This window comes from Cyprinodon tularosa, unplaced genomic scaffold (assembly GCF_016077235.1).
Source record: "Cyprinodon tularosa strain WSP-4 unplaced genomic scaffold, ASM1607723v1 ctg124, whole genome shotgun sequence".
Classification (NCBI taxonomy): domain Eukaryota; kingdom Metazoa; phylum Chordata; class Actinopteri; order Cyprinodontiformes; family Cyprinodontidae; genus Cyprinodon; species Cyprinodon tularosa.
In genome coordinates this window covers 1,527,327-1,553,207 of record NW_024038048.1, presented here as the reverse complement: position 1 = coordinate 1,553,207, position 25,881 = coordinate 1,527,327, and the positions used below count along the sequence as shown (strand labels likewise).

General features: G+C 36.4%; 3 protein-coding genes across 4 annotated transcripts in view; 1 reads left to right on the top strand and 2 right to left on the bottom strand.

Annotated features, from left to right (window-relative positions):
• pnrc2 (proline-rich nuclear receptor coactivator 2) lies at positions 1-3,944 on the top strand. Its single transcript, XM_038276349.1, has 3 exons — positions 1-208; positions 681-894; positions 1,736-3,944. Exon 3 carries the CDS (start codon positions 1,756-1,758, stop codon positions 2,227-2,229), a length of 474 nt encoding a protein of 157 aa, XP_038132277.1. The 5' UTR covers positions 1-208; positions 681-894; positions 1,736-1,755; the 3' UTR covers positions 2,230-3,944.
• Positions 3,945-5,448: 1,504 nt separating this feature from the next.
• Positions 5,449-6,394, bottom strand: fabp10a (fatty acid binding protein 10a, liver basic). The gene is made up of 4 exons (XM_038276350.1): positions 6,234-6,394; positions 5,962-6,134; positions 5,681-5,770; positions 5,449-5,556 (listed from the first exon to the last, which is right to left on the bottom strand). The coding sequence occupies exons 1-4, from the start codon at positions 6,298-6,300 to the stop codon at positions 5,506-5,508; spliced, it is 381 nt and encodes a 126-aa protein (XP_038132278.1). The 5' UTR covers positions 6,301-6,394; the 3' UTR covers positions 5,449-5,505.
• Positions 6,395-9,130: 2,736 nt separating this feature from the next.
• Positions 9,131-25,881, bottom strand: part of myom3 (myomesin 3) — a 76,030-nt gene continuing 59,279 nt past the window's right edge. For both annotated transcript variants that reach the window (XM_038276346.1, XM_038276347.1), the window contains exons 22-37: positions 24,699-24,855; positions 24,378-24,484; positions 24,173-24,217; positions 23,886-24,022; positions 18,020-18,164; positions 16,124-16,183; positions 15,329-15,396; positions 14,437-14,547; positions 14,128-14,215; positions 13,974-14,012; positions 13,726-13,831; positions 10,280-10,443; positions 10,134-10,170; positions 9,949-9,971; positions 9,807-9,862; positions 9,131-9,726 (exon numbers count right to left, since the gene is read on the bottom strand). In XM_038276346.1, coding sequence (XP_038132274.1) covers positions 9,457-9,726; positions 9,807-9,862; positions 9,949-9,971; positions 10,134-10,170; positions 10,280-10,443; positions 13,726-13,831; positions 13,974-14,012; positions 14,128-14,215; positions 14,437-14,547; positions 15,329-15,396; positions 16,124-16,183; positions 18,020-18,164; positions 23,886-24,022; positions 24,173-24,217; positions 24,378-24,484; positions 24,699-24,855 — 1,613 coding nt within the window. In that variant the 3' untranslated portion in view covers positions 9,131-9,456. The remainder of the gene's footprint in view (positions 9,727-9,806; positions 9,863-9,948; positions 9,972-10,133; positions 10,171-10,279; positions 10,444-13,725; positions 13,832-13,973; positions 14,013-14,127; positions 14,216-14,436; positions 14,548-15,328; positions 15,397-16,123; positions 16,184-18,019; positions 18,165-23,885; positions 24,023-24,172; positions 24,218-24,377; positions 24,485-24,698; positions 24,856-25,881) is intronic.

Sequence of the window (25,881 nt, the reverse complement as noted above, 5' to 3'; positions counted from 1 at the left end):
CCATTTTGTTGCAGTTCAGTGTCGGGAGGGAGAAGTGGCGCCTTTACGGCCACTAGTAACAACATTTAAGCTTCGAGAGTGACGGATTTGTAGGAAATATAGTTTTGCTGTGCTTCCTACATTGTCTGCCGAAGGGAATCCGAGGCTACCTATACATATATACATATTATTTGACGAAAGGCTTAAACAACAAAGCCTGAAGAAGTCGGTAAGGGGAACTTGTTTTTTTACGCGGTCGCCATATTGAATTAGCTTTCTTTGTTTTGGTTCGGTTCCAAAGTTACTCTGAAATGCACTTAAATATAATGGTGTTTGTATTTATCAGTTAATAACAGTACGTTTTAAATTAAAATGTGATTTAAGTTTTAATTTTTTCTATAAAAAAATTATTTACAATTGATCTTTAAACTGTATTATTATGTTAGATCTTGAAAGGTTTTATAAATTACATGTTTTACGGTATTTAACGTGTAATTATTGAAAAAAAAAAAAAGAAAGGAGGAATGGTGTTCGATGCATTGTCTTCTTGATGACGCACTTGGCGAAACTCTCCACAAAAGCCTCGCTAATGCTTTGTTTAGCCGTGGAAGTATATTTACTATTATTGACCTTATTGTTTTTATTTTTGACGCATTAATGAGCAATTCTTCCCCCCCCCCCCCCCCCCCCCCCCCCCCCAGCTTCGGCTTCTTTGAGAATCGTGCGCCGAGGTGAATTGATGTTCAACTCGGCTTCACGGCAAAACAAAGATCATTGGCACATGAGAAACTCAGACCTTGCTGGACTCACAAGTGCAGCGAGAAGTAGACAGAGAACTACTTCGAGGACCTGGGGACCGATTGGTGGTGAAAGATTAAAGCAAGATCTCGTCGTCTTCAGCCTAACAACAAAGAGGTGAGCTGGGGCTGTTTGGCTTCTTGGTCTGTCTGTCTGGGTGTGGGGGAGGGGTGGAGCGGCCCTGAATGTCTGCCTTTCCTGCACGTAGACTCTGCTGCTGGTGCTGTTGTTGTTGTTTTCCAGTTCGATGGATAGGCTATATTCCCTCATATGCTGAATTTTACACAGATTTTTTTCTAAATATCTTTAGATTTGAAAAGATAGGGGTCTGCATCACATTTTGTCATGGTATTCTGTTTGTTTTTTTATGAATATTGTAGACATTCAGACCTTTTATTTCAGATTTCAAAGAAATTTCCACTCCTAGAAGAAGCTGATATTTAATAAAGAAAAAGCAATGGCGTAAGACATGACAAAATATGCCCATATGAAGTACAACACATCATTGCTAATGCGCTGTACTTAACGGTTATGATTTTAATTGACGCTCTGGATTACCCATAATTCCTCGAATTATAAAAAATAAAATACTCAAGTACATTGTTTTTTTAAGATATTTATTACGGTTTAAATATTTTATTAACATAGTAATTAAAAGTACCACTGTCTGCTTTGCTATTGGAGTTGTGTTTAAGCGACTCACCATCATGTTGAAATCTGCCATGTGTTGTAGTCTAGTATCAGGTGAGTTTTTGCACCATGACATCTGCAAAGAAACATCCTATTCCACAATTCCGCATGGGGGCCAACAAGGTCTCAGTGACGGGGCCCCTAAGCAACTGCAGTGTCTGCTTAGCGATAGTTACGCTATTGGTGTTCAATGTTTGTTACTTCCCACATGAATGCAATGTGTTTCTTCAACTATGCACTGAAGTGACTATATGATCTCATCCTTTAGGTGACAGGTAGTACAGAAACATGGGAGGTGGAGAGAGGTACAACATTCCAATTTCCCACCCCGAACGCCCCAAGAAAAGCCACCAGTTCGGCAAGGCCAAGCAGAGGAGCCGCGACCAGAGTGGAGCGGCAGCCGTAGTAGTGTCTATGGGAGGGGCGGGGGGCCTTCATCATCATGGTCACCGCCGGAACGACAAGGGCACCACCTACCACAGGTCTCCGGAGGCACGGCAGGCCGCGTCTGCGGAGAAGAATGCTTCTATCCGTTTGACCACCACCTATGATCAGAACTGGGAGGGTGCAGTGTCTCACCTTAATACGCTGCTAGCAGCTCAGGGTAGCCCGAGTTATGCAGGGCCTAAGTTCAGTGAGCCCCCCTCACCCAGTGTGTTGCCCAAACCCCCCAGTCATTGGGTTTCTTTCCCTATGGGATCCTGTGATCACAGGGAGATGATGGCCTTCCAGCTAAAGAGCCTCCTGAAAGTGCAGGCTTAAGATCGAAACATCCACCTCAAATTTATATCGAGCCCATGTACTGCGACTCTCTTTAGGTATTTGCCTTTCGAGTTGCCATGTGGTTGTAATATTCTTGTCATTTTTGGCTTAAAACCTCTTAAAGTTGGGTATATAATACTGTTGATGAATTAAAAACAACAGCTATAAAAGATATTACAGCCACTTAGCGGTGCTGGATGGTAATGCCTTAAGTAGAGCCAGTTTCTTTAAGTGATGACTGGATCCGTTTTTTTTTTAAACTTCTGTTTTGTTTTGTTCTTTTTTAGTGTTGGCTGTTAACGCAGGCTGAGTGTCCTTTTTCCTCAAATAGGGGTTTTATTGTAGGTCAGGTAAAATGCATCACCTTTATGGTCCATTTCTTTGGACGGACACTTTATTTCCACATGTTTTGAAGTTGAACCTTTGGAGTGAGTTCCGAAGATTCAGGTGCTAAAGCAGGTTCATATTTGTAGCATTTTTTTAAAGCCCCCCCTCCCCAGATTCCTAGATATCACTTTCCTTGTTTGGAATGGAAAAAGGCACTCGACTGCAGTTCTGCAGGGATAAAGCTATTTTATTTGACATGCTATTAGCCATGTACAGGACAAGCTGAAAGACTGACCTCAAGGGGTAATAAAGAGACCATAGCACAAAGGCCTTGAACAACCAACTCCTGTACTTCTCTTTTCTTTGCGCTGTGCGCACATGCACTATAGGAGTTGAGTGTCCAAAGCCTGCTCCACTCTATCAAAGCATTATTTTGTACAAGTCCTTTTGTTGCGATTGAAAGCACTGTGTAACCAAAGCAATGTTTTTGCTGCATATTTTTCACACCCTCTGTGTGGTCAATAACTTCCACTCTTTGTACTTTGCCTCAGTGGTGAGTGGACATTTCCTCGCTGTTCATCTTTGCAATCAGTACTGTTACTACCCCTCAGTGTCTCTCTTTAGCGCAGTGGTGCAGCTGTAACTTGCGGAAGAGGTATGCACCAAAACGTGCTCCTGTGAGCTGCAGCCATTTGTGCTGAAGTGAGAGAACGGAGGCGCTTTAACTTTAGCGATGGTTCGCCCGAGGGTCTCTGCATGAGACAGAATGCGGATGTTTGTTTACAAATCCTCTCTTACTGACCATCCAATCATCGGCACGCTTGTTGCCTATTGCCGCTGCCTGTTTACCCTCTTGCACTGTAATCGGACTTACCCTAAATGGCAGGTTGGGATGCTATTGAAATGATGGAAATGCAATGGACTATCTTTATGAATACTGTTGTGAGTTTTGGTCCTCTGTTGAGACTCTTTTCGTTTGTTTTTTTGTTTTGTTTTTCCCTTTGCAGAGTTGAAGCTGTTTATGGCCAGCATAGAAAATAACAAAACAAAGCGATTGTTATTGTGGTCAGGAGCCATGTATATAATGAAATGTAAAAAGTTCTTGTAGCATATGTACATTTACAGGCCACCTTTGATGCCTGTCTGGCAAAAGTATTTTTAGTAATAACACTGAATGTATAAGACATGCAAAGGAAATGTCTTAACTTCAATGCTGAAGAATATTTTTGTTAAAAAAACGTAAAAAATCTCCCTCGCCTATAGCATATGCCGCACCCTACACTGTTATCTTTACGGAGATCTTGCACGTTTTTTATTGTTTTATATGACACAGTGTAGGACGAAAGATGCTAGATGCAAATGAAATTAAAAGGACAAAAAAAAAAAAATTGGCTTAATGGAGACTTTCTTATGTATGGATTTGAAGTTTTGAATCAACTTGACTGTTTCTGATCTCAATTCAGTTGACAAATGTGCCTACTCCTGTATTTTGTTCGCCGATTTCCACCAACTTGCTGTTTTTAGCTTTCAGGTGATCTTCCGCCACCTGAAAGTTAAACTCTGCTCAGTGTTCTTAATTTACAGAATTTCACTTTTTGGTTTTTCTTCGTTTTTTTTCCCCAGTCAAATTGCATAACAAAGTCTCCATATTCTAAATTGCAACAGACTAAAACCATTGGCTTCTAATTTGTTTCCCCCTGATATGTCACCAAATATTTATAGATGTGCCCTGTTAACAATTGGTTTTAATTGATGTCCAAAATGAAAAAGAATGTTCTTAATTTGACAACAAAGTACCATAAAAAATAAAATAAATCCCTCCCCTCCCCCCATATGTGTCTGGGAATCCTTATTTCTGTCTGGTTTGTATTTGCTTTTATTATTAGCTCAGTGGAAAATGGTTCTTTTGGTTAAATTATTCTAAGTTGTGTTTGAAGAAAAATCTGACATTTTAATATTTTTCAACATTTTTTGTTTTTTATTTTTCACTTGCTATTTCAGACCTCAGAAAAAAATGACCTAACAGATGGTGCACCTGGATTAAAAGATACTGTAATGGGTTATGGTACAATAAATAACCTAGACAAATGTGTTAGATGAAGCCTTTTGGATAAACATCTGAACAAAACATGGATGCTATTTTCTTAAGACTCTTAAGGGTAAACAATATATAGTTTGTAGTCCATTGATGTCGGCACATACAGAATAAAATTAAGCTAAAAAACTTTAGTGGCCAAAACTACCTTTCTAAGATAAAGGTTGACATTTCTAGAAGGATTGTGCAGTATTTCATAGGTCATAACACTGAAAATTATTACTGCACATCTGTCACTCCAAAAAACAAACAAAAAACTTTTATATATAGTAGTAAATGCAAATTTGCATTAAATTCAATTCTGCTTAAAATGAAAACTACTGGAACTATATCTTTTTCACAAACATCTATCCTGCCTTTGTTTATTTATTGCTCCTTTTACTCATTTTATTCACCTGTGTTAGCTTATCTAATAACTCTCACTTTATAATAAAAATTTACTGCCAACTTATTTACCCATCAGTCACATACGCCATTATGTACATAAAGATGTAATGATATATGTATGTATATGCCATTTCAAAAAAAAAAAAAAAACAGTTACAGTTGCCAGCTGTTTATTCACCTTTAGATTTAAATTTAGGGTCAGACTGTTTATCTCCAGATGTTGAATCTTTAATAACTGAAGGTCCATAGAAAACCCACCGGAAGAACCTTTTTCATTTTTATTTGGATAAACTAAATGTGTTTTAACTTTTTCTTTGTAAAGCTCTGCCTGTGTTGTGGATTTGATTCTTTTTTAAAGCTCGTCAGTTTAGCTCCCACTAAACACATGTGGACATAAAACAATACAAACACACATTACACAGCCTTTCTTTATTTAAATAGACATTGTATCTTTGTCACTCCCAGATTTAAATCTTTTTGCTCTTCCTGATAAGAGTTGTTGAGCCCACCGTCAGAGTCTAAACAAGACAAAGAAAGCAAATATTATTTCAGAGGTTGTAATTAAACAGTCAAAAAGCTTGATGTGTAGCTTTCTCTCTGATAAATATGATTGTGCAAGAAATTTACTGGAATGCACCATACCTCAACCATTTCTCCGCCTTTGAGTTCCTGTATGTGACTGAATTTGCCGGTTTTGCAGACCAGTTTGCCTCCCTCCAAATTGACAATGCACTGATTAAAGATAAGAGGAAAGGATTCAGAACCAACAGTGAAACAGTCAAATAATAGCAGACAATTAAGCAGTGAAACAAAACAAAAAAAGTACATAAATAAACTGGTTATAAGGGATATAGACAGATGGTTTAAGTAGCCTTGGCTCAGGATGTGTGTCTCATTAAAGAAGATAAGCAAAACTTAGCAACCTTTAGCTTCTTGCCACCCATGGTGGTAATTTCAGCCTCTTTTCCGATGGTAAAGGAGTTTGTCACGGTTTTTCCAGGTGTCTTAGAAGTGATGACAAAGTCATTGCCTGTCTGCTTAATCTCAGTAATAGGTTTGATGTCCTTGGCTATCTTGATAACATCTTCTGGGAGTTCTGTAAAGTAGAAAAAAATAGTTGTAATCTGCCCAAGATGAAATATACCTTGCATAAATTGACTTTAGTTGATGTAAAATTTGTAAATGCTTTTCTCACCCAAGGCTTTGAGGAACTCCTCGTAGTTCTCCTGGGAGTAAACCTGCCATGTTCCGTTGAGGTCCATGTCTTCAAGAGGGTCTGGGTTCTCCTTGACCAAAGTAGCTGGAAGCTGAGATGGCTGCGTGAAGCTGAGCACAATGTGAAGAAGAATGGTGCGTTCCTGCACCTTTTTATAGCCACAGAGGGATTCACAGTCCTCTGTGCAATGAGTTACAAAGTCCTCTGAGAAATTGTTTAAACAACCCAGAGTTCAGTTACTCCTGCATGTTGAAGCCTCAGGCTCAGTAGAGGAAAATTTTAATTAGCAATTCTATATAATGCACAACACATCATCTATAAAATATGTTTAAAAAAATATTCAGAGTATTTATGCATTGTTGTTATCTATTTTACGGTTGAAGACAAGATGAAAATGGAGCTTGGAAAACAGAAAATGGGATAGTCTCCTGTCTGTAAGAATTGAATCATATTTTAATGCATAAAACCGTCTAGACTTGCATTCATTTTTTCAAATTAATTTTGAATTAGTTTTTGCTGAGATCGTTGCTCAATAGATTAATTAATCTCTGCAGGTTGTCCTCAGTGTACCGCTGAATCTCCAAATATGGATCTTACCTTACAGTTGAGACCAAATAATGGGGTTAATGACACGGGGGACTTTGCTTTTCAGTTGAAAGTGACCACAGCTGTTGCAACATTACACACAATAACTAACTGTCCATTTTTAATCATTTATTCATCATAGGGTTCACAATGCTGTTTTTTTTTCTCAAAAGAGAAATAATCCCAATACGGTAATTGAAAACAGCTTTATTACCAACACAACCAATACATTCGTTGAACTATAAACACAGGCCTAAAGCTTAAGTGCTATCTTTAGAATAAAAGCCTAAAAATAAATGGAGCATTAAGATAATTTAGAAGGAAGGCTAGTTAAGTAGATTTTTATTTCTACCTCAAAGAAAGAAACAACACAAGCAAGAATACCATAACAACAGCAAACAAAATAAAACAATGCAATCCTTTCTCGTGGTTTGTTTAATTTCAGCTAAATGATTAGAACGTAAAGAAGTGGCACTGCACTTAACAGCTGTACCCCATGAAACTTTATCACAGTTTGTTTTCACATCAAATTTTTTTCTGGGTCAGATTTTATTATTGTAGAATGTTGGTGCAGCTAAACGGAAGAGTGCTTATTTAGGATCAACATAAGACATTCTAAACAGATATAGGATAAAAACATCTACATTCTAGACTCACTATATAGTTTACTCAAATTAGTGTGCAATAATAAATAATAAAAGCTAGAACTAAAACAAAAACACTGTAAGAGAAAATTTAGTGTTTAGTGCTTCTTATTCAGCAAGTAGGAGGAACACCAGAGGTTTAGCTTTTCGCACTGCATCACTGTTTGCTGGATTTTCAGCATTTAAGAATTTATGGAGGAGATATAAAGGTGTCCTTGGTGATGTTTATTGTTCTGTTTGTGAGGTGATTTTGGATGATAGTAGGATAGAAGGAAGGTTTTTACAAACAACCTTCGCAGCAACTCTTACTTTCATCCACAGGAGCTTTTTATTTGACCAAATCAAGATAAATCAAATGTCTTACATATCACCTTTCACAGTGGAAGGATCTAAAGTTGCTTTATATAAGAGACCCATAAATCACAATGCCTGAATTTATACAAAGCTGTATAAAAAATACGTCTTTTTTTTTTTTGCTGGAAATCAGATGTCAGGATAAATAGAGGTTATTGATTTCGACAATGCACCTATAACTAATATACAGTTAGGTATGAAGCAAACATAGAGGCAGAGAAACGCTTAAATAGTTCAGATCACAGGTGTTAAACTACAGGCCTCTAGAGTTGGTTTTAGTATATCTAATTGCCATCAAATATAAATAACATAACTGGGTTGTAAAACTCCTAAAACTTAACTGCCTTAAGAGGTAATTCAACCATTCTATTCAGTTTGGCAGACACATGCACTCTAGCACTAGAGTATATTAAAACTCTACCTATGGAGCTTTTTTACCATTACTTTCTTTAACATACAAAGTGTTTACGGATTAGTGCTTCTATGTTCCTTTTGCATGTCTGTTTGTCTCCTAGAACCCCAGCTGACCCTCGGAAGATGGAGCTTGGTTCTGTTGGAGGTTTCTTCCTGTTAAAAGAGAGTTTTCCTCTCCACTGTTACTGCATGCATGCTTGGTGTAAGGGATTGCTGTAAAATCATACAAAATGCAAGTAGATATCTAATGTTGCCATGTGCTCTCCAGGAAGAGCGTCTCTTGCAAAGTCAACGACTCAAGGCAGTCAGCTCATTTGAACCAATCTGACTGTATGATCTGTTTCTAGAATTGTATTCAATTTAGTTTGTATATAGATACAATTTTATATATATAAAATATTAGTAGTTAATGTTTGCAGAGGGATTTCATGCAAACTGACTTAGATCATTTGCAAAGAAAAATGGGATTTGCAGAGTTGGCATAACCATTATCATTCTGAGGCTTATTAGTTAAGTCATAAATTATCTTTCTCATTATGTCCTTGAGAGGGTTCATCATGCTTTTATTACTTCTATACTAGACTATTGCAGTTCTCTCTCTATAATGGGATTACCAGTCTCCTCTCCACTGTCATCATCTGGTTTACAATTTAGCAGCAGGCCATCTGTTAATGGGGACATGATGACATGACATGAAATCATCTGAAATTTGTTTTCCTTTCATTGGCTGCTTGTTTTGTTTAGAGTAGTTTTTGGATTTCTAGTTTAGATTTTAATACAAATACTATATAATATCTATATGGTCCTTCATCTCTTTATCTCAGAAAGGGTACATCAACATATCTCCAGTAGACCAAAAGCTTATTTGTCTTTTGATGCAGATTTGATTGCTTATATTGTCAGATTTTATGTTTTTTTTTTATTTATTATTTCTAGCTTGTTTAATTTTTATGTTGTCTTTCTGTCGTTTCAGTCTTAAAAACAAATAGATAATTATGATAATGATAACCCAAGACACATCCTTACCGTATCCTAGCTCCTGTTGCTCTGTAACATACAACTCTTACAACAAACTGTGGAAAAAGTTCATGGGATATTAATACTGCAAAGCACTTCCTATTTTGTAATACTTCTATTAAATGAGAACAATCAGACCAGGTAAAACATCTCAGTTTGAAGAAATTGGATTCCTGCAGTTTGCAGTTTTAACCCATTTCCACTGCATTTGCTGGAGGCTTCTCGCCCTTCTTGTACACACTCAGTGTCACATCAACAGTTTCCGAGCCATACTGGTTGCGCACAAAGATGCTGTACTTTCCAGAATCTTCCGTGGTGACCTGGTTGACAGTAATGGAGGTTCGCTTGGACTCCTTTGAGATGGTAAACTGAGTCTGATCAAGGATTTCTCTATCGTTGCGAAGCCAGATGATCTCAGGAGCTGGGTCGCCATCAATGAAGCATGTCAGACATAGAGACTGAGAGGAGAGCAGAAATGATTGGAAATATAGAACATCTGGGATTTCATAACAAAAGGTGTTCTTTGACAAAGCCTCACCTTGCCTTCCATGATGGCTACAACATCTGGAAGCCCTTTAATCACTTTGGCACGATCTGGAAATGAGCAGAAAAAAATCTCTGAGAATAATTCAAAATGAAATAAACAAAGGAATTTCATAGAGTTATCACGTGGGACTTACTTTTTTCAGCAAATGCCTGTTGCCTAAGGGAGAAATAAAACAGTCAGCTTTGGGATGACTCAACGCTGTAGCAGTACCAAGCAAGCTAACTCTGCATTGATCTTTTGTGACTTGAACTTTTTCATGCTTTCTTTAATTGACCCAACAATCAATCGAAGCTTTTTTCTGGGATTGCATGCACTTACTTTAACCTCTGGTGTTCCAGCAAGGCTTCAGCAAATGCTGTGAACAGATACAGGAAGATTCACAGAGATAGAAAACAATTAATGTTACCTAAGATGTTTTTCCATTTAGCCTTAATCTATTTAACCACTGCTCAATGTCTTCTTACCTTCTGTGGATAGTTCAAAGAAACGTTTGTGTGTCTCTTTGCCATCAAACATCTCCAAGGTGTATTCACCTTTGTCGCTCTCTGTCGGGTTTAAGATTTCAATCCAGACTTTCTGCATGCTACTCCCAGGCTTTGACCTGGCCTCCTGGTCAAGTTTCCTCCCTCTACAAGCAAGGAGATAAACACAGATCTACTGTTTATATTTAGTACATCGACTATACATGCTTTTCACTCTTTTCCCTCTTTATAAGATCTTATGGTACCATGTTGATGCCTCTTACGTTCAGGGCTTCCTTTAAATTTTCCTGTCTCAGATTGAACAAGGTCAATAAATGAATCATCCATACAGACATTCTACCAGCATGAAGTTACTACAGGTCTGCCGGTTGAACATCCATGACATAAATATCCCATTCTAACATGTTTCAAAGGTGATCTGTTGTACTGAGGTCTGATGATCATCATCATCTTCAACATCACAATGAACCCATTGTGATGATCACGTGACCAATTTGGCAATAAACCTCATACTATAGACAGATATTGTTATAAAGGTATGGATGTGGTCAGCATTGATACCCCGGTAGCATTTCGTACGTGATTCTTGACTCGTACAAAAGGGCTAAAAATGAGGCAGAAGTTATCTCTCAGACTAACAGACATCCTCGGCCATAAATTGTTGAGTAAAGGCAGGACTGCTGGATGCTTACATACCCTTTATGACACATTTTGATCCTAATATTCACATATCATAACTGAAAGACTTGGCTGATCGCACCAATCTATAGTCTAAGCATCTGGTTCTAAGTCTACAGGGGGGACAGCCACTGTGCTGCTGCAGCTCAGAAACTAGGTGTGCTATCATATAGTAAAGTTTAGCCTTCTGCATACCATGGTGGTAATGAGTGGTTTGTTATATAATCTGTGAGCAGTCCAACCATGCTCCTCTGATCTCTGACTTCTAGAAGAGTCCCAATAGATCAGCTGTTTCCCAAAATACTCAGAGCAGCTCAACTGGTACCAACAGCAAAGTTCCATTTAAAGTCACCTAAATTCCTCTTTTAAAATAATCAAATTTTTCTTTTAAACTTTAGTTATCAACTTAAAAAACACAAACTCCTGTGTTGACTCATGTTTTGTTGTTTAATCAGTATTAGTTATTTTCCATCTAATATAATTTATTTGATATCAAAAACATTTTTAATGAAATCTTTCATGAAAATATTTCTGCAACAACAAAGTTAAAAAAATATTGTTAAATATCCCCTGCTCTTCCAGGAGGTGGTGCTATCCCCTTAAGAAAAAGAGTTTCTAAGATTAAGTAAACACAAAAGTGTTAAGCAATGTTTGAAAAAACTTACAAAACTGTTAGCATACAAAACTAAGCAAACCTAAACATCTTTCACCATTTGTTACAGAAAATTATAAGAACTGATCCTTTAAAATTGCATGAAAATATTGGAAACATTACATTTTTAAATGCTGAAATATTACATTAATATGCCAGTGTGAACATAATGCGTAGGGCCTTAATCAGTTGAATGCATATTTACTTATTCCATTGGATGAACTGGACTTACTTTTTCCATCATTACTAGGTAAATATTAACAATATTCTAAAATTTATCACATTGCTAAATTAGAGAAGTAAAATCATATTCAATGAAGATATCCAAATTTCTTGCTGTGGAAAAGCCATAAAAAAGGCACAAAAATTCTCCCTAAGATAAACTCTTTACCCAGAAAAACGAAAATAGTCATTATGCTTTAGCTGCTAATTTGAACTGAGGCCTCCTCCTACTTCTCCTCCCCCTCCCCATTATTCTATTCACACTGTACAATGCAACAGGGACACTTTCAATGATAAAGCCCTAAAGCACAATCCTACCATCACTATACATGACAGTTAGAGCACTGTTTAGAAATATAAAGGTTAATTTGAACTCCTCCACTTATTCTTCTTTTAATTGGGCCCAGACAGCTAAATAATACTCTCAACTGAAAACAACAGTTTTTTCAAAAGGCTTTTGTCTTGTTCATGAGACCAGTGGCAGATGTTTGCTATGAGTGAAGGTAGCAGTTTTGAAGCAGGTTTTCTGCCTTCTTCATCGACATCTTACAATTAACGACAATGTAAAACTGGCTTCCCTAAAGGATAGTGAGACATGATTAACTTGACCTTTCAGCCTTTTCATTCATCTGAGGCTAAAAGGCTAAAAGCAGTTTGTTAAACTCATGTTAGGATGGAACAAACAGGCTATTATTGAGCTTTTTAAAACCATCTCAAAGCTCTTGGCTCAGCAGTTTTCACTGATTTAATAGAATTTAACCAATCAATTCAAATAAAAATAGTTATTCTACTTTAAAAATGTAATTTAATATGATTTAAAACGCTCATTTGGCAAATCCAGTATAAGATTTAAAAGTTAGTAAGTTTGCATGGTCATAGTTTGTGTGTTAGTAAGTTTGCAATTAAATATATTTCTAAGTATATATTTCTAATGTGTTTCATGACAGTTTTTTGTTTGCTCTTCTTTGTGCAGCACATTATCACCCCAGCAAAGTGGATGTATGTGTGAAACACAACCTCTGATTGTGCTTTCAGTTCTTTTCTTGGTCAACTCATTTTGTAGCAACTCTATTTATTGAGAAATTAGCTTTGATGTCTTTGCCTGTGTTTATTAAATTTTACTTATTATTTATCGGTTACATCATTAGACACATTTAAATTGAAAAAGGCATATTAATACTCATTTTACCCTTTGCAATCTAGATGGTATATTTGATGTTGACACTGTTGGGATAAGAGAAAATCCACAAATTCAAATCACGGATTTTGCATTATCATTCTGCCTTGAAAAAAAAAAAAGAACAGTGGTTCAGATATATTATCCAAAAACAATGAGACTCATATGTTTATAATGCATGCTGTTGATAAGAAATTCACTTATCTTAAAGGTATAGTGGATGATGTTCTTTTTCTGGGTGGATCATCAAAATAAGTGGTTCTCCTAATTGTCAATCATTCTGGTGATATGTTTATATAAGGCTGTAGTACATGGTCATCCCCATTTTCACCTACCAGTGGTGAGTCTGGCATACTGGAAAAATTGCACATCTTCTTTTGGAAGTGAGCTTGTATGAGCGATGCAAACAGCAATTTTTAAACAAAGAATACGCAAAGGGAAAAGGGCTCATGCACGCTCTCACACACTTTTAATAGTCGTCCTCTCTTGGGAGCGGGTACAGGGTTGTGCATATGCATTTTTTTTTAAAGTAAAGAGGGCGGGTCTTTTAAAAAATTCACCAAAATCTTTCACTATACCTTTAACCTAGAAAACATGCATTTCAAGACAACATGAGGAACCCTATATTTGAAGGAAACGCAAAAGTATCAGCTTCACCCAGGATTATTAAACAGAACAATGTTCTGCATACAGACTTACTTGAGGTACCAGCTTGTCTTCAGGAAGCTAATGTAGTATCTAAGGGAGGAGTAGATCTTGAAACCTTCAGCAGTGCTCTCAATCTGTAGCGGACCAGCTGACAAGGCTGTAGACAGGATTTTAGATTATTATTCATTATTCATTTTTTATTGGCACACATTTGCATGTGGCTTAAATGAAAAGGTTTAATTAACATGCCATTCCTACGTGATAACACAGGGCACCAATATTTCCTATTTAGATCTCACCGCATTGTTCACTTAGCTGCTGAAGAAGCTTGTCATATTCTGTAAAAAAATATAGCAGAACCTGAATATCAATAATAATAGTGGCTTTATTTGCATTATGGCTGGATGAATGAATGATGAAGTATATTATTTTTATGATGAGATTAGGATTAACCATTGTCCAGAAGCTCTAAAGTGCTGACATCTTCTCCTCGACTGTCCGACACCACAGCTCTGTACAAACCAGCCTCTTTCTTTGTCACCTAAAGAAAGTCAGTTTAAAGTCAATCATTTAATAGATTTGGAAAAACAAAAACAGCTTATATTATCTATTATTTCCAACAAAAATTAACCCTGAAAACTGACGAAAGCATTTCTTTATACAAACTGTCGAAGCTCAGTCCATTAAATGTCTCTCAGATACAGTTTATGAATGGTGTTCCTAATACAGGAAGACAAGGCAGCTTCATCTTTTTCCTCTTACCTGTGGGATTGTGAGTGAGCTGACCCCAGATGTCTGATCATAATCAAAGTCTTTAACTTCCACACCATCCTTGAACCACTTTAAGGACGTGTCTTTACTTGTGTTTGTCACCTGTTAGTGAGGATATATAAATCATGTCACTCCAAGGAAATGAAACACTAGACAAATGATAGTTTTCTCATTTCATTTGCTCTTTGTTGGTTCTAAGGCTATAGATTGGTCTTTAAATCTGTCTGGCTCTATATCTGTCGTTAATAGAGAAGAGCTTTAAAGGGCCTTCAAATAGTTATTGTGAAATTCTCTCTTTATTTTGCAGTTTTTTAACAAAAATAATCTCCCCCAAAAACCCTATTACAAATGAGCTACTGTATTAAGATTAGTGTGAAAAAGCTCTTCTCTGTTTTAAGCTTCTTTTTATAAGCCTTTTTAAAATCATGCAATGACAGTGCGAGTGAATAGAGAAATTGGCTTTTAAACCAAGTTTTAATTTATTAAGTTAAAAAGGTTTTCTATTCCAACCTGGGCCCAAAATCCCAGCTGCTGGCAGCAACAACTACAATAAAAATGTGTCTCTTACATACATACTAAATATTGATTTATTTTTTTTACTAAGGATCATGATCACCCAAACATTAACTTAAACAGGGAAACTTTGTCATTATTGGATCTGAATACAGATAAATCTTTATTTCTTGAGTAAGAATATATCCCTTTGGCCTGAAATTGGGAATAATAGTCTAAAGAGCATGAAATATGTTGAATAATTAATGAAAGAGAGAATAATTTCTAAGATCATGGTTAGTGCTAAAATAGCAGATTTTTCTCTCCTATTATAATCTTAGCTGAGCTGTCTTAAGAATCAGGACGTTTTAAATTTAAGATTTAATAGTACCTTGCATTGTATAAATAATTCACAATCCTGGTTCACACTCCATGTCAGGAATTCCTGAAAATAAGGTCCTTAAAAAAACATAAAAAGCAAACAGAAAACAAACAAAACGGAATTAATTACTTTGAGCCACATAAATGATGACAGCAAAACAATTTTCGTTTAGGACAAACAATAATTACAAATACAATACAATAATTATGCAAAACAAACAAAAAATAAAAATTGCAAAGTATCTAATTTTCAAATGAAAAACTGGGATGAAAGGTGTGATTTTTTTTTTGCATGGAAATGCTGTAACTGTGGTGAACACAAATGGCACCTGTACAAATTAAGTCAATTTGTAACAGAAACGAATTGCACTTTTGCACAGTTGTGCACAAGTGTCCGTTGGGGCACTGGCCTCTGTGCATACATAACAAATGGACATGAAAGGAGGTAAAAACAAACATTTGAGAAGAACAAAAATCTCCAGCGACAATAGATGAAGAATATAGCCTTTTTTCTTACTCTGGCACATCTACTATAACGTTTTATTATTTTCTCCTCTCCCTGTTAAAATAATACCAAAAAACAAACAGTTAAGGCTGATTTTTATGGGACAAAAACACACATGATGATACAAATTATTATTAACCACGGCTATATGTAAAATTACAGGAGGTATTTTCCTCTGCCGGTGTCTCCTTTTGTGTTCATTCCCTGTTCATCCTAAGTAATCTGTAAAATAACTTAAGTATGATTTAAAAAAATATTTTTTTATCAACTGTCAGTTTTTGTCATGTGAGCATCTCTTACCAGTCTTTCTCTTAATGTCCCATCTTTTCCAGTCAGCCAAGGCCAGTATCTCACGAAACTCTAATAAGATAAAACAGATTAGACTCTACAACACAATAACTTGCAAATGTATTCATTGCTTAAAATTGTGCACTTTATCATATTACAGCCATAAATCTTATATTTTATGTTTTTTTTTTTTTTTTAAGAATTATGGAATAATATGGGTCTTCAATGTTTTCCAGGCCATGGAGCGGGGACGCCCTAATTATATATATTGTATGAAATTGTGTTATATCAGGCTGGTCCTATAGTCATTGTTTTACATATGGAGTAATGTAATGAAAGTAATTTCACCCTGGGATTATTAAAGTATTTCTGATTCTATTTCCTCGTTGATGGGACAGGTGTTGTGAATGAAATGGTGCCCTGCTGAAAGAGCTCCTGTGTGTCACTGAATGTGTGCATTGATGACTGAAAGACATCTTCTGCCTCCATTTATCTGTTTAGTACAGTGTGTTGAATTCATGTTAATGTGGATTTAAAGACATTTCAATTAGTGGAAAAAATTGCAGGGGGGAACATTAAAAAAAAGTCTAATCAACGAAAACTTTCACGACCCCCATGCAGTACCTCTGTGGACCCCCTAGGGGTCGCAGACCCCCTGTTGAAGACATCTGATATATATAATAGATATTAGATAGATATTCTCAAATAATGCATATAGTTGAAGGAAAAGTATCTAGTATATTTTGCCTTCCTTCAGGTAAAGCTTTCTAGAACCTGACTTTGAAGCAGTTTCAAGTCATTTGGGATACGTATGTTTCCGTCAACTTTGCATTACTAGAGACATGCGATGGGAATTTTGTTTTTATTTTCCTTGTAAAATGACTTCAACACAGTCACAATGTATAGAGACCATCTGCTTATATAAATCTATAAGTCTTCTAAGTTGTTCCTATTTCCTCCTATTTTTATTTAGGTCTGGACTTTGACTGAACCATTCCACAATGTAAATTGATTTGAAACCATCAAGTCTAAACAGTTTTCCCTGCAGGAAGATGTTATACCGTAATGGGGATGTGAAATGTGCTGTTCTAACCACACTGTTCTACATGTAGGATGTAAACGACAAGCAGTTTTTCTGTTGACAGATTTTGGGTTCTCTGCCATTCCTTCATAGTTAACTCTTTTTCTAATACCGGTAAATGTTCTGGTTCTGGTTGATTTTCTTTATATAGTCTGTCACTTTTGCTGCAGCCTTGTCTTCCTAGGTTTGCAGCTGTGCTGTGTTCTTTATAATTTCACAGAATTCATTAAAAAGCACTCCTCATAATGCTCAACGCTTTCGCATATTGTTTTATGACCTAAACCTGCTTTAAATTTTTCCACATCTTAATCTTTAGTAAAGCTTGTTGCTTGCTAATGCCTTTTAACAAACAGTAGAGGTCTCCACACAGCAGTTGTTTTTATCCTTAGATTATACTGCACACTGTTGGACTTTATCTACAAATAATTAACCTAATAGGTAACTGGTATATTCACTGGTTCTGTTCTGTTTTGTAATAATCTTGTATTATTTTGGAACCACTTTACAATTATGAACTACTTTGTGCTACAGTATCACAACAAAATTCAAATGAAATACATGACAAAATGTGGTTAGAATGTATAAAATGTTTATAAATAGTATTGCAATAAACTCAGAATGCAAGTAGAGATCAATTCAAAATGGGAAGGATAAGTGGAAATAATTATGCTTCAAATATTTATCTGTTTTTAAAATTTTTTTTTAATCTATGAATATTTTTCCATGCAGCCTGTCTCTAATGTTCCAGTCAATTAGATTTGGAATTTCCCAGTGATATGCATTGCAAGCAATATGACAAATTCTGTTCTGCAGAATAAATGACTCACTTTGATCCACAAAGACCAAAGTGCACTGGTTCTTGGCGCGCCCGTCCCTCAGTTGAGCAGTGTATGAGCCCTCATCTTCCTGAGAGAGCGGATCAAACAGTATCTCCACCAGACCTTTGGCCTTGTCGAAGTTTATCTTACAGCGCTGCAGAAAAGCAAACAAATGTTACTGAAGGCAGCGTTCATCAGCTCATAATCAGGCAGATCATCCCACATGCGGCTTGACATCCACTGTATATATGGCTTTTTGCTCAAAGAGAATGCAACATGAATCAGAGTGCAAAGGGTCTGAAGTAACATCTGCACTCTGACGATAAAATATTTCTGTTCAATAAAAGATGCAAACACACAAACAAGCAGCGACACATGGGGAACAAACCTTGAACTCATTTTCATGGCTTTTATGTTCATCAAGCTAAGAGTGTGCCTTGCATGTTTATAGGCCTTGGTTGGTGGAAGTGATTTGTGATGTATGGCAAGCTGGAGGGCCCTAATCAGTTAAATGGCCTCAGCATTTGCATATCTCAACTCTGATCATTTAGAAATAATGTATAATCAGTGCTGTTCAGATGCAGCTCACATATTGGGAAACACTGGAACAAAATGGAAGCCACTGAATGTAGAGCAGTCACAACCGAGAGAAGCGACAAACATTCAGTCTCGTTCTCCGGCAGCCACCTCAGAACACGTTTCAATAACTATGATGGAAGCAATCATTCTTTTCCACTTGCTGTCACAACAATCATGTATGATTATTATTATTATCATTCTGTTATTTTTTTACAGTTCCCCATTGCGGAACAATAAAGGGATTTACTATTCTATTTTTCTAATCTAATATATTTGTCTACATTCAGGTTATGTTTGGTTACACTGCTGCTGTTTTTGCAATCTAGCTTCATTTTCTTTTGTCAACAATACCAGTAAAATTATCCTTTTTTTAACCAATCTTCTGTATCTGTATGATTTGATTGAAATGTCTGTAGAGTGAATTGGTGATAAAACTTGGTGCTATATGATTAACCTGAATTTAAACTGAACTAAATCATTTCGCTCTCAATCTGCAGGTTTACTAGTGGTTCCTAGAATTTCTAAAAGTAGAATGGGAGGCAGATCTTTTAGTCATCAGGCTCCTCTCCTGTGGAACCAACTACCAGTTTTAGTCCGTGAGGCAGACACCCTGTCTACTTTTAAGGCTAGGCTTAAAACTTTCCTTTTTGATAAAGCTTATAGTTAGGGTGGCTCAGGTTATCCTGAGCTATCTCTATAGTTATGCTGCTATAGGCTTAGACTTTTGGAGGACATAGGGACCCCCATTTCATCATTCTGCTTCATTCTCTCTCTGTTCTTCTCAAGGGCGTAGGTTTGATTTCAACTTTGGTAGGGACAATATTCTTCAGTTTCATTGGTCCTTTGCAAAAATATGCATGCTCTTTTTTATGCTTAATGTGAGCTTCAGGGCTCATTTTGTTAAAAGAGAACAGCAGCATTTCTTGCTACATTAATACAAATATTATAAGCACTACATGCACTGGATGCTGTTTATCAATATTTAAAGCATAACTGGCTCTGATGAATGTGGAATTAGGACTTTTTCCACTTTGAAAAGGATTGCATTTAAATTTACCTGCTACTAAGACGGTGTCTGTTTAACCAAATATAGTCTATAATGTGTGGATTTATCCTGTGTTTTCTTCTGAAGATATAGAATTGTGCAGAGGTAAAACCCACTCTTATTTTTTTTTTATCTAATATGCTCTCTCTGGATCATGCAAAATAATACATTCAAGGGACAGCAAATAAATGTATTGTATTTACATGTGCACTGGAACTAGAAGAGGAACTGACACTGAGCATTTAAAATATTAATATTAGAAGTTGTACATCTGGGCTGTAGTTACTCTGTGTAGCTAATTTCATGTATTTTATCTATGGCTGAAACAATCATATTAACAAATTATTTAAATAATCGTGAACTAATTTAGTAATTGATTAATCGTAAACTGGAGTATAGGGCCACTAAAATGTGCCTTTAGCCGACCCACTTAGAGCAGGAATTATACCAAGATTGTAAAAAATATGTAAACATTTAGCATTTAAAAAGTAAAAAAAAAAAAAAAGTTTTTGTCTGTCAATATTCTCCATCCAGAACTCCTCCAAAGGAAACGTTTAAATGTTTCTGTTTCACCTGGTTTCATTTCATAAAAGATCTTCTTTCAGGAGCCTTTGGCTATCTGATTAAAAGATAAAATAAAAGAAATCCTAACGTTGTTAACTTACATTTCTCAAGTTCCACAAATCAAAAAACTCTCTCCTGCTTCTTTACAGAACTCCAATCAGAAGCTTTCGGCTGTTTTAGCGTAGATAATAAGTTTTTTAATTTGGACTAGTTTCGTAGCCCAATATTAATTTATTTTAGCGTCTTTTTTTTTTGCGCTCCAAGCACCCGCGCGCGCACATACAGACTAGAAAACACGCAATCAGAAAGAGAGAAGGCGGAACTTAAGGCAGAATAATCAGAGAGTTAAACCGAGAGGAAAAGAAGCGGCTGCTGTATAGTAAATTATAAACATGTTGTTCACATCCAAATATTGGTAGGGACAAATAGGTCCGTCCAAAATTTTGGTAGGGACATGTCCCTATGGTCCCTATGCAAACCTACGCCCATGGTTCTCCTATTCTGCAGAATCTGTTAGTTCAATCTCTAACCTTCTGCTCTCTCTGCTTTTCCTCAGAGTAGCTTTGCCTCGTCTGTTCCTGTTTGGCTGTGACGCCATCCTGGAAAGAAACATCAGCTGTGCTGCTTCCATCAACACCCTTGTTTATAGATGTTGGAGATCGGCCTGTTTTCCAGTGTGGTCCTGTTTCTCTGACCGTGACTGAGTGGATGTGCTCTTTTCGTCCTCTGGAATGGGAGCTGGCTCGGAGCTCGTCTGCCTGGCTGTGTGTTTCCTGGACGGGGCCGCCTTTTACAGCTGCTTTTTGTATCTCTGCTTCTGTCTCCTTGAACCCCACTCGGCCTCGGCAGATGGCCGCTCACACTGAGCCTGGTTCTGCTGGAGGTTTCTTCCTGTTAAAAGGGAGTTTTTCCTCTCCACTGTCGCTACAAGCATGCTTAGTGTGAGGGATTGTATTTGAGTCAATGCAATCAACTGGTTTTCCTTAGACAGAAAACTTTGTATCAATTTGACTGTATGATCTGGTTGAACTGTAAAGTGCCTTGAGATGACATGTGTTGTGAATTTGGCGCTATATAAATAAACTGAATTGAATTGTTGCAAATCAAATATATGGGTTGTTCGCATAAGAATGAGAATCTAAAAACTTTTTTCCTTTGACCTTTAGCCGCTTCTAATGAGCAGTTTTCAAGATTTCAAATACATGTTACTGCACAAACATTTTTAACCACCTCATACTTTATTTATACCCTGCATAATTAGAATTCAGACTTTTGTTTCATTTTCTAAATTGATTTTGATGAAATTTATCCAGAGTTTCTAGAGGTTTTCTAAATGTTGTTAGGCTGCTTTTTTACTCAGATAAGGTATATAGAGCTAATATTGGTCCAATGGTTGAATTAGAAGGTGTCAAACTAATATATAAAGTCTGCTAGGTGTTTGAAATGGTAACAGTTATATGTTGCAAAGTTTACTGTCACTTTTTTATAAAAGTCAATAGTAATGATAGATGCACCTGAACATTTAGTTGCCCTTTAGAAAGGTTATATTTTTTTTTACATTCAGTGTAACTCTTTTTGGCAATGATGCTTTTACTGAGTGAAAATATTCAAATGTCTCCATTTAAGCATCAGTAACTCTGCACTGATGCAGGACCTTATTTAAACTGACACTATTATTACGCTAAAGGTTCATGTTCAGTTAGGCCGAAGAGAAAGCGAGACTTTAATCATATCACAGTAAGGCAGAACATTTTGCTACCAAGTAGGTTTGTGATTTACCCCCTGAAATAAACAGCCATCTGTCATGTAAAATGCTGGATTTGGAAACATTAGCATCTCATAAATCTCCTAGTTAAATGGGTCTAATCACGTACTCTAACCTCACACATTTCTACGCTAGTGGTTCCCACTGGTTGCATGCAAAGGTCTTCTGATTCAATTTTTATGCCTTGTAGCCTTATTAAATCTTATGTTTTTGTTCTACATGTTGATGTTGCTCTATTTGTTAATACGTAGGGAGCTTTGTGTATATGTACCATCATTATATCACTGAAGGGAGGCACATGTGCACAATGAATAGAAGTAAAAACAAGGAAGAAAGCTAATGACATATGGGAGCAGAAATAAAACCAAATGAGATAGTAGTAACAAGAGTGGAAATGCAAAAGAAAAAGGAAAGTTCAAGATCAGGTCAAGTAGCACCAGGAATCCAACATGGACGGTGAGGTCACCTAAAGCAGTGGCTAAAGCTGTGGAAGCATTTAGATTCGTCTGATTCATGGTTCATAGATTACACAACATTATTAATATTGATAGTAATGTTATTCTTAGGCTCTTAGTTATAGTGATGGAAAAGTAATTGTGTACAATAACTAATACTGTTCACGTTTCTAATTTGGTAATATAAGCTGCTGGTAGATGGTGCACACCTATGTTTGTGTATACTGATCCCACCCAGTGTAAACATATTTTAGACTAACACTATCAGCACACACTTTTCATATGTTTTTTAATTAAAAGATGAATGCTTAGCTTTTTTGTGTTTATTATAATCAACGTATGTAGCTTTGTCCGTGAAGGCACACATTTAAATACAAGGAAAGATAGGCTGTTTTTTTATGAATGGCAGCCACAAGAATGTTTGTGTTTGCTAATAAAGTGATTAGGACAATGTTTCAAAAACGATCTACGTCTAACACCTACGTCCACCTATCAAAAAGAACAATGTAAATCATTATTTCCTAGTATTTCTTTATTTATCAAGGTAAATCTTTTTTTTTTTTTTTCAAAAGATCATTCATGTTGCACTAATTAAGCCTGACATGTTTAATCAGATGTGAGCTCTGTCTCCTTCACCTCAGGCGATCTTTCTGCATTCTCCACTTGATTAAATCAACTGAGCTCCCAGACCTTTCTGTAGCCATACTCACCTGTGCTTCATCTTCACTGACAGCGTCTATTTCCTAGGATGCTTATTAAGACACTAATTGCTGTTTTGGAATCATGCTGAGCTGTCATGAAGACAGATGCACTCACATTGCGATACATAGAAACCTGGACCCACTCAGCATGTTTGAGTTTCCTCATATTTACAACTTGAAGAAACAATGACAAACACTCAAATCTGATCTCAGCATTTTGGAATTTGACAGCACTGTGTATTTATACTTAATTTGATCAGGTAAATGAAATAATTTGCCAATGGAATGAGTATTTTTACTCTTACAATAAGAGACATAGATAAAATGCACCTGAAAAAAGACAATGCAATTGTGTTTTCTTATTTTAAGTGTAAATTGTCTTATTCCATTGGCAAAATGTCTCATTTACCTACTCAATCCAAGAACAAATACACTTATTTTAAGAAAAAATTACTTCTAGATTTCAGTTTTTTTTTGTGTGTTTCTGAAATAAGGTTGCTATTTTACAAACTGTCATATATTATTGATAACACAGAGATGTTTTGATCACTGTTTGACTGCTTGACAGGTCAAATTTGCATCATACTAAATGAGAATATGGAGTGCAATACTTAGTTTTCAGCCTATTAAATTCAGTATATCAAAGTTTTAATCCGATTGTTTTCTCTATAATTTATAAGAAATACTTATTATATTAACCCAGAGCTCAAACAAAGTTCTTGCAGCTCTTCTTCCGACTACATTATCTGTTAAGTGAGAAACCTACCGAATTGCTGGACATTTCTCGGTCGTTGAAGATAAGACGGAGCTCAGCAGAACTACTGAGACTTTCGGTCTGAAGCCAAAGACGCACGCTGCCCTTTTCAGACACCTCCACCTGCCAGGCTGACTTCAGTGCAATTACTGCAGAGTGAAATCAAAGACAGATCACATTCTAAAACTCACCATAAAACCATTTAACATAATCCAGCAGCAGCAGAAGAGATTATAGATGAAGTTTGATTATCCTTCTGTTAATCCTTTCTATTCATGCTCTTCAGAGGTGGTACGTACGTGGATTTCTGACCTGCCAGCTGAGTTCTTTCAGACGTTCGAGATCTAAAAATTAAACATGTCATTAAGTAGAAGCCAAAGATTAAATAATTTTTTAACAGAAAAGTGTGTGAATAAGGTGACATTGCAGAAGTTACTGTAGCAGTAGGAAGTGATTATAAATCCTAAGACCAGAGATTCCGCTTGTTGATATTTATTGGAGTACCTTCAGCTGTAAAATCATAGCTGGATGACAGATGAGGACAGTCGCTCATTTCCACAGTGTACAGACCAAGATCCTCTTCAGATGGATCTGTGAAGGTGAGAGCTGACCTGGTAGACAAATAGTCGACTTAGCTTAACTTAATCTTATATCAGCAACAAAATCTGCAGGAAATGCTTTCAACCACCTGACTTAAAACATTACAGGCTAATTTGAATCCTCCACATCTTTTTTTTTTCTTTTTTCATGGACAAACAAAAAGTGGAACCTGATAGGAACCTAATAAGTGGCCTTTAATGTCAGTATCACTTATAAACTCTTTACCTGTTCTTAGCTGTTTCTGCTTTCGCTTTTTGGGAATCGATCGGTTTTGTGAAATCTTTCCTCCAGAGGAACTCACTGTCGTCACTCATCTTAACAGCCTCGTATCCCAGAAATATAAACCCTTCATCATCAACACCGATCTTAATCTCTTTGGTACCTGAAAAAAAAAAAAGAAGCAAAGCAGCTGTCACAGCAAAGCATGGGCCAGTTAAGGAATCACCATCTAATGTTTTCCACTTTAATTTTGTGCCATAAAACTGCCACATCTTATACCCTTGTAATAAGATGCTCATCTTTTATGCTGCTGCTAAACTACTCGCTGCGTTTCATTGCAGGTGAGGTGGTTACAAGAGGGCAACTACACTTTGTCTTCCCTTCTAGTTGCAAAAAAAAATTGGTGTGAAAACTAAAGGAAGTCACCAATAAGTACAGCTGGTCTTACTAGGAAATAGTAGTAGTTGCAGATTGCTTTACTAATTAACCAGTTTATATCAGCTTTTTGTTTATTTATTTCTCAATAATAAGGAGCATGAAAGTTTTTAATGTTTTTAATAGGAACTTAGAAATATTAAAACAATTCCAGTATTATCTTTATTAAACAAAAGATAAATGAATAAAACAAACTAGAACATTATTATAGCTGTAATAAATAAAAAATTGTGGTTGAAATAATTGTTGTGTGATAAGTTAAAAAAAAGCAAGTTCAGGCAAAAAAACAGGGAATACAATGTGTAAATACACAGAGAATGTGGGGCTTTTATTCATACCATCCATTCACTTTCTATACCCAGCTATCCATGCAGAGTTATGGGGTTCCAACCCTATTTTCAGAGTTAATATGCAGAAGACAGAGCTCACCCTTGACAGGTGCTCAGCCAATCACAGTGCAGCACAGGGGAGAACAGGACAAACATTAATGAATGTACATCCTTACTGACTCCTTAGGGGAAATTAGTGTGACCTATTAACCTAGCATGCATAGTGTGTATAATTGGATCGTGGGAGGAAGTTGTAATACATAGCACACTCATGTTCAACTTTCAGGTACTGCTGATTTTCTTATTCATATCTCGAAGCAGAAAGGCAGAGTTGAACCAAGATTTTAAATGTTTGGTCCTTATTTCAAAAGTAATGTACACTTGCAGATAATCAACGGAAGATACTAAACACTATGAAGCATGGT